Here is a 9,276-nt window from a genome sequence, read left to right on the forward strand (position 1 = left end):
CGAAAAAAGTTGAAAAAGTTTGTAAAAAAAATAAACATGATTGAAGGTCGCCACAGGACTGGACTTGATTTTCTACCTACTGTTCAGCAATCTTTACAAGAAATATTATTTTTTCTAAGTCCTGGAGTTAGTCCACTTGCCAGAATGTGAACCCTGGCATATTGAGTACACCAAGGTTTTATGTTAGAAATGTTGAGTATGGGTTCCCAGCATTTAGAAACTGCCGGATGCTAACTTGCATAATTATGTTGAGCAATTTTCATAATTTGCATAATTCGATTTATTTAGCATAATCCCCCATAATAATGGATAATATGTCAAAAACTGATTGGCTGATTTGAACAATATTGGAGTGGTTTTGGGGGTTATTGAGAATGCTGAATCCATTTCTGACATTTTCTGAATTCAAAATGGCCGTTTTAAACCGGAAATGGCCTTATACCAACTTAACTCATATGCTGCCAAACCCGAGGAACGAACGGTTTTGGACATTCAAGGTTTCCACATGACAACAACGGATTGTTAAACCTTAACCCCGCCGCCCCAGAGCCTCTCCGCTATAGGGAGACATCGGTGGTCTCCCAACTCGCCTTTTCAAAACCCAACAGTAAGAAGCCCCCCGGGAGGAGGGAGGGAGGGGGCTTTTTAGGCCTGTACGGCTTCCTTTGATGTGTGCTGTATGGTGGGTGCTCTCCGGGGCTGTGCAGGGTGGGACCCCCACCACGGGGGCTGCTGGGAGGGACCCCCACCACGGGGGCTGCTGGGTGGGACCCCCACCACCACGGGGGCTGCTGGGTGGGACCCCCACCACGGGGGCTGCTGGGTGGGACCCCCACCACGGGGGCTGCTGGGTGGGACCCCCACCACGGGGGCAGCTGTGTTCCTCTCATGTCTTCTCTCTGAGGTTTATCAAAGAGGCCCTCCTTGCACCCTGCTTTATCAAAGACACCTTTTGTTGGAGCTCAAACTGTCTGTGGCAGCAGCAGCCTTGTGCCACACAGTCAGTCACACTACTACACTACTACACACAGTCAGTCACACTACTACACTACTACACACAGTCAGTCACACTACTACACTACTACACACAGTCAGTCACACTACTACACTACTACACACAGTCAGTCACACTACTACACTACTACACACAGTCAGTCACACTACTACACTACTACACACAGTCAGTCACACTACTACACTACTACACACAGTCAGTCACACTACTACACTACTACACACAGTCAGTCACACTACTACACTACTACACACAGTCAGTCACACTACTACACACAGTCAGTCACACTACTACACTACTACACACAGTCAGTCACACTACTACACTACTACACACAGTCAGTCACACTACTACACACAGTCAGTCACACTACTACACTACTACACACAGTCAGTCACACTACTACACTACTACACACAGTCAGTCACACTACTACACTACTACACACAGTCAGTCACACTACTACACACAGTCAGTCACACTACTACACTACTACACACAGTCAGTCACACTACTACACACAGTCAGTCACACTACTACACTACTACACACAGTCAGTCACACTACTACACTACTACACACAGTCAGTCACACTACTACACTACTACACACAGTCAGTCACACTACTACACTACTACACACAGTCAGTCACACTACTACACTACTACACACAGTCAGTCACACTACTACACTACTACACACAGTCAGTCACACTACTACACTACTACACACAGTCAGTCACACTACTACACTACTACACACAGTCAGTCACACTACAGTACATTAAAGCCATCCTCTGATTCTCTCCCTGCCCGGACCCACAACACTGACTTCAAGGGCAGTGGTGGAAAAAAGCAATGTTTTACGTAAGTAAAAGTATCAATGCTGCAATGTAGAAGTGCTCTGCTACAAGTGAAAGTCCGGAATTCAAAATGTACTTGGGTAAAAGTACAAAAGTATAGGCGTCAAAATGTACTTAAAGTACCAAAAGTAAAAGTATTCATTAGGTAGAATGTCTCTTTTCAAGTTTTCAAGTACAGTACTTAAGTAAATGTACTTTGCTTTACACCACTGTTCAAGGGACACAAGTTCGTCGTGTGGATGTTTAAACATGTTCCAAACATTGAGTTCCACCATGACACAGCTGTAGATCAATGCATAGGGATGAACCTGTTGTATTCACAACTTTGTGTTCTATAATGTATATTTGAAATATAGAGACAATGTACAGTAGGCTCTGTGCATAACTGTAGTCCTGTTTCCTGTTTTCCACTTCATTTTCCCCATAGCTTCATTTGATTGGCTCAGCGTCATATTTGAACGCGGAAACACATCTCTCAGCTCCTTGAAAAGGTGACACATGCCCTATAATCACATCCCTGCTGGACTAGCCCATCCCACTGTACACACAGGGGTTGCTACTGTAGTTCCTCTCCTTCCCGCTTGCAGCTCGTCCAAAACGCCACTGCCAGACTCCTGACTGGCACTCGTAGCGGGACCATATCATCACCCCCCGTACTGGCCTCCCTCCACACTGGCTTCCAGTCAGATTCCGGGTTGACTTTAGTTTTAATATTATTTGTATTTGTTTTTTAAAGCACTTTAATGTTCTTGCGCCAACATACTGTATATCTCCCATCTAATCTCCTTTTCAAAACTAAAGGGTGACAGATCCTTCTCTGTAGCCGGCCCAAAACTATGGAACACTCTCCCACTTCCAGTCAGATCTGCCCTGACTAAAAACACAGTCTCCCTGTCAGCCTGGGAACACATTTATACTGGGGTGCTCCCAAAAGCCCGGGTAGACTTTAAAATGACCCAAAGCATGTTTGAGTGTTAAATAAAAAAAGGCTTAAATGTCCACACTCCTCCTCCCGGGGCCTCTCCTTCTATAGTCCCGTGACGCACCGTTCTGTGCCGTGTTGTGGCTGAGGTGCGTCGCTATCCCCCTTCTTCCCATGATTTACAATGTATGCTAAAGGAAAAGCCCGTTTAGCAGCGTGCATGCATGGCCCTGGGATGCCTGACACTATGGAAGCCATCTCCATGGTTAGCATCTGGCTTTTTAGCTGTCATGTCATGATTGATGGGAGGGGGGGGGGGGGGTTCTCACATTGCTTAGGCTTTAGGGAGAGATTTTGAACAATTTTATAATTTCATGAAGAATGTGGTTCTTATAATTTATTTGACCAAAATGGATCCATATCGACATTTTTGGGGGGGGTCGATTTATGGAGCGAGAAGGGATGTTTTGTTGTCAGCAGTGGTGGAGAAAGTACTCACGTTTTACTTAAGTAAAAGTATCAATAGCCTGCTGCAGTATAGAAATACTCTGTTAGGGTGCCCTCACACCAAAATACCTAGAGTGGAATCCGTGTTCCGCCAATGCATTTCAATGAGAATGGAGCGTTTTTTGCAGAAATCCTCTACTGGCAAAAAATGCTCCATTCTCATTGAAATGCATTGGCAGATTCTACTCAGGTATTTTGGTGTGAGGGCACACTTAGGCTGAAGCCGCACCAAAGTACCTACAGTATGAGTGGATTCCCCATTCCGCCAATGCATTTCAATGAGAATGGAGCGTTTTTCTGCTGTCATGAAACCGCCCCCCTCCCATTGAAATGCAGTCTCATAGGTACTTTGGTGTGGATTCAGCCTTACAAGTAAAAGTCCGGAATTCAAAACGTACTTGAGTAAAAGTACAAAAGTATTGGGATCAAAATGTACTTAAATGCCAAAAGTAAAAGTACTCATTGTGCAGAAAGTTTTCAAATGTATAAAACTTCTAAAAATCCTTTGAAAATAACAGATCTACAAGCTCACAAAGCATTGTGAGCTTGTAGATCGGCTATTTTCAAATGGCCAAAATACATATTGGGCTGAAGTGGTTAATGTATGTTTTTGAATAATAATCAAAATCTACGAAGTAATTAGTAACTATAGTTTTCAAATATATTTTGTGGAGTAAAAGTACAGTATTTGTCTTAGTGGAGTAGAAGTAAAAGTACTGGAAATTGGAAATACTCAATTAAGTACAAGTACCTCAAAATTGTACTTAGATACTTTCCATCAGTGTGTGTGTGACAGTGACACAGTGACACAGAGAGGCCAGATGACACCCACTTGGCCTCCAACGTTTACCCCACAGAGGAGAGACAAAGCTGGGGCCAAACGTTAGCCTATCAGCTTACTGGAAGCCTGCCTGCAGCGCTGACAGAGGGTCACCGGTCAAACCACGCAAAGTGACAACGTTTACTGGGAAATCCTGCTTTAACCTCCTTTCAGAGGAGGGTGAAACATGGAACCGACCGGCTCCATTTTGCACCCTCTCATCACCGTAACAAAACCCTCTCTGTCGGTGGGAAACCAATGTCCCAAACTGTAACTTTTCAGGGTTCAAATTCAAACACAGCGAAAGTAGCGGATCTTCAAGCTCGGAGGTGGTGTAAAAGGAGAAGATATGCCACGCCATCTATGGACTGCGCTGAACCGTCTGCGCACTGGAGTCGGGCGCTTCAAGTCTTCTATGAAGAAGTGGGGCCTAACGGACAGTGCGGCATGCGAGTGTGGCGAGCCTGAACAGGCACATTATCACCGGCTGCCCCCTATACAGCCCACCCTCAGAATCTGGTCTTTTTGATTTAGGACCAGAGACGAGGGCGTGGCTGCAGAACACTGAGTTGGCCATCTGATGATATACGAAAGAAGAAGAAGAAGCTCGGAGCGCGCTTTGAGCTTGTGGACCTGCTACTTTTGTGTGACGCTGCTGTACTATGATCAAGTAGGCTAGGGTGTTAACTTACAAAACAATATGAAGAATGTTTTTACCACACACACACACACACACACACACACACACACACACACACACACACACACACACACACACACACACACACACACACACACACACACACACACACACACACACACACACACAGGTAGGTAGCCTACCTGTAGTTTGAGGCTGAAGGTGAAGGTCTCGTCAGCCTCAGGCACTTCGTCATCTCTCACGGCGATGAAGATGGTCTTGCTGGCCTCCGTCGACAGCAGGAAGGCTGCTGCCGTGGTGGCCTCAAAGTCCCCCGTGTCATCGCCCTCCAGCTGCCAACACACACAACAAACACTCTGTGGTTAGTATTCATCATTTTAGTGCATAATCATTTGATCGGTCTCCACATGTCTATTTCTGTCTCGTCTGTGTCTATTTTCTCCCTGTGTTTCTGCTTCATCTCGCTGCAGCAGACACAGTCACCCGCTGTGGTGGACAGTAACCATAATATCTCACCTCAAATGTTCTCAGAAACATATTTGTAATGTGCTGTTCAAGTTTGGAACAGGTTTTGAGTGATGGAAACAGGCCTGGCATTTCGTCATTCTAGGGGCAAGGCCACTTGGCCTTTGGTGTGGTTCATTTGTTGAGGGCACAAAGGCCAAATGCCAGGGCAGGAAGGCCATCAAATAAAACAAGATGATTTAATAGGTAGACTATCTGTAGTGACATAAATACATTATGCTATTCACAATCTGATCCAGGTGAGTTAAGAATTCACAATCTCAACAAAATACACTGGTGTCTAAATGACAAGAAAGAGACACAGCTGTCTACACATTGATAAGAGTGACACAGTCAGCTGGGGCATTAAGGCCACTGTGGCCTCAGGGAATGCCATTTCTGGCCCAAGGCAGCAGCGGCCATGGCCTTCCGGCCCTGGATGGAAATATGAGCTTTATGGGAATCACAGGTGAATCAATGTGTCACCTCTGTGTGATCCTGCAGTATGTTCACGTTTGACAGGAAGTAATTAAACACTTTTGAAAATGAAAAAGAATAAATAATATGACATCCCACCATTTCTTTAACATCAAAAGACATCTACTGTACTGTACTGTATGTCCTCATTGTGACCACAGGTATGCTCTAAAAGTGCTAAAAGCATTACCAGCGTGTATGTATGTACCTATACTGTTATACTTTAACATTTGGAAATACATGACTTTAACTTTTCTACATTGTGGTATTGCAATCTGTACTTAGGTATCAAAACGTACTCGACTCCCAGTTGAACCAGAAGAACCCATGTTGTGATGTGGGAGAAGCTTCTGCTAGACACGTCGCCACTGCGGGGTCTTTGATGTCACCACTAGCTGGCTGTCACAGCTAAAAGGTCACCCATCTCCTCCTCCCCCCCCCCCCCCACCCCCAGCGGAGAGGTGCAGTCTGACTGGCACCAGAGACGTGGATGTGGGCCGCGGGGCCGGGGGGCCGCGGTGCCTGCCTGCCCGGGGTGGCTCAGACAGTTAAGTGCACACACACCATATGCTCCTAGTGAGGGGCGTGAGAAGAACCCCGGCTTCTTTGAACGCAACCCCCGTCTTGTCTGGCAGGCAACACGTCTGCTCTTCACTGGCACTTAATTTTGATAGATGCTACTAGTTATGCTATTCTGACCAACAAAGGCAACGTGAGGTAGCTAAAGGATCACAACTGTTTAAAAGAAGGCTTTAAAGCAGGGGTCTTCAACAGGGGGTCCGGGACCCCTAGGGGGTCCTCAGAGTTACTGCAGGGGGTCCTGCAAATCTTCTAATCCTTTTTATATTAACAAATTGAACCCTAGTGTCCATATTCTGAGAACTGTAGCCGAAAATAGCAGATCTACAAGCTCACAACACCTCGCGCTGCGAGGCGTTGTGAGCTTGTAGATCGGCTATTTTTGGCAAAAAGGTTTGGTGTAGAGGGGGAAAAGAGCAGACTAAGTACAGAGTGAAAGGTCAAGTTTATTAATATTGACAGTTCAAGTGGTTAAATATCTGAAAACACCAATTTACATGAATTCAAATTCCAAAATACACTGATGATTGTGCTGTCAAACAATGATATGAACGATATGGAATTTATGAAAAGGTTGTCGGGGTCCCTGCTTCATCTCTCTCTCAACTAAGGGGTCCTTGGACTGAAAACGTTGAAGACCCCTGCTTTAAAGTGTCTCAAGTGACCAGCCACATGAGAATGGGTTATTGAGATACAAGTGATGAGGTCATTGTTTATCCCCCCCAAATCAGGAAAAGACAACCTAGTTACTGCACTTTGGCTTTGTATGTTGGTTGCTTGTTCACATATTATGTTTTCTTATTTATATCTTTCCTTGACCACAAATACAAATGCTAGGAACACTGCTCCTACAGATTTTGCCCTAAAATCAAGCAAAGCGGTACACAGTATCTCTAAAGTCATGTCATCAACATGGATCTGTCCCATTTCCCATATTCCCTCCTGATTGGCTACCATCGCCTTCTAAAGTTTATGTACCGGTATGTGACCTGACGGTCGCTTATCTCCCGATTAGGGAGTCTTACTGGTTGTTAAATAATCTCTTATACGATGAATACCAAAAACAGTCAATCTGTTGGCTCACAGATAATGTCATGTCCCAAATGTGGCCATAAGTGACCCACTCCTAAAACCCAGAGCCAATGAAACAAACAACCGCATTCTCTGACCGAAATTCACGCCCGATGCAGAAAAGCCCCTCCACGTGTTGAGATGTAGAAAAGCCCTTCCACAAGGTGAGATGCAGAACGGCTGAGAGGGCAAAGCTTATTGTGTTGTTTTATTTCAACCCATTAAGACCGTGAACGCATCTGTGTCACTCAGTGCCGCGCTATGAGCTTGTATATCTGCTATTTTTGAATAGCCAAAGTATAACAAATGGTTAAAGTGGTTCTTTAACCACAATTCTTTATACTTACTTACTTAAAAATAGCAGATATACAAGCTCATAGCGCGGCTTTGAAAAATCATGAAAGTTTGTGCAAATCTTTGAATATCATTTATTTAATATCAGATGATGATCTGTAACTCAAATATTTCTTTCTCTGGGTCCCTGGAACAACATATTTTGAGAAGGGGGTCCGCGGTCAGATACATATAACTCTAGGGGTCCGCGGTCAGATACATATCACTCTAGGGGTCCTCGACATTAGAAACTTTGAGCACCACATATAAAGAAACATAACGTCGTTCTTGGGTGGAAACCTTGTATGTCCAAAACCGTTTGTTTTGTATTTATCATTTTAAAAATTATTTAAACTAGTGAAAACAGCTGATCTACAAGCACACAACGCCTCGCACCGCGAGGTCTTGTGTGCTTGTAGATCTGCTGTTTTCACTACTTTTGTGCAGCATCCTTTTATGGTGAAGCAGGGCTTTACTTTGCGAAAAAAATGTACAAATTTGAAACTTGGAGATACGAGGTTTCTGCCCGAAAGTGACGATAAGTTCTAAATGGGTCCTAAGTTCTGCTGTCTCTGTCTTGGTTCTTACCAGCACCAGTGCTGTGACGTTGACGGGGTCTCCCACCCTTTCCACCAGCAGCCTCACCACGGCCCTGCTGCTCTCGTTGACCACGAAGTGCGTCTGCCCCAGGAACCTCAGCACGGCCGCCTCGGAGCGGGCGGCGGGGACCGACACGGCTAGAACCAACCCCGCTAGCAGGAGCACAGGGGGCATCCCTATTGGAGGAGAGGAGAGGAAACAGGACACATGTTATGGTCAGTAAAGAAGATGAATTGTCCAGCGATATAAATAAGCAATTCAGCAATAAATCCCACCGCTCGCGGAGGGAGCTGCAGAGGACTTGAAAAACCTGAAAAAATAAAATATGCGGATCGTTCATGGATATCATCATCAGATTAAGGTGGTAAAACAGCTAGTCCAAAGTGGAACCAAATCGACCCCCTCAAGGTACCCTAACCCTTTGAGAATCACTGCACTAGACATCGTAAAGAAGGATTGCAGAACCAATCCAAAGTCTTCAGGGCGGCCCTAGTTTGTCGGGCAACGCAACAAACTAGGTGCACACTCTTGTTCAACGACACTTAAACACAAAGCCAGGAAGAGCTGGGGATGGAATGGGGTACACATTCCAGTTCCTAAACGGCCTCTCTACCTCCTGAGCCCACAGCCACCTCAAGACATCTTGGAACGGATGGGGCAGATTCCCATGAAACCCTGAGGGATTGATCAGTAAGCTGCCCTGAACGAACAAAGACATGATAGACCTTTGCGTCAAAAAAGTCAAAGCTCACAATGAATGTCAAGGTCAGAGAATGCACTTCTGGATGTTCATGAAACTTGGGACAGATTGATCAGTCGAGGACAACAGCGAGCTATATATCGCCACTGTCGGGCAGAAACCTCGTATCTCCATGTTTCAAATGTGTCAATTTTTTCTCAAAGTAAAGCACTGCTTCATCATACA

The 9,276-nt window shown here is 45.2% G+C and overlaps 1 protein-coding gene across 1 annotated transcript in view; it reads right to left on the reverse strand.

Annotated features, from left to right (window-relative positions):
- adgrv1 (adhesion G protein-coupled receptor V1) overlaps positions 1–8,525 on the reverse strand; it is a gene marked incomplete at both ends in the record, with an annotated part of 385,866 nt that extends 377,341 nt beyond the window's left edge. Inside the window, 2 exons of the mRNA XM_080738840.1 lie at positions 4,970–5,119; positions 8,340–8,525. Of these exons, the coding sequence (XP_080594966.1) occupies positions 4,970–5,119; positions 8,340–8,525 (336 nt within the window). The remainder of the gene's footprint in view (positions 1–4,969; positions 5,120–8,339) is intronic.
- Between the last annotated feature and the right edge of the window lie 751 nt (positions 8,526–9,276).

This window comes from Nannobrachium achirus (genome assembly GCF_963921795.1).
Source record: "Nannobrachium achirus genome assembly, chromosome: 12".
Classification (NCBI taxonomy): domain Eukaryota; kingdom Metazoa; phylum Chordata; class Actinopteri; order Myctophiformes; family Myctophidae; genus Nannobrachium; species Nannobrachium achirus.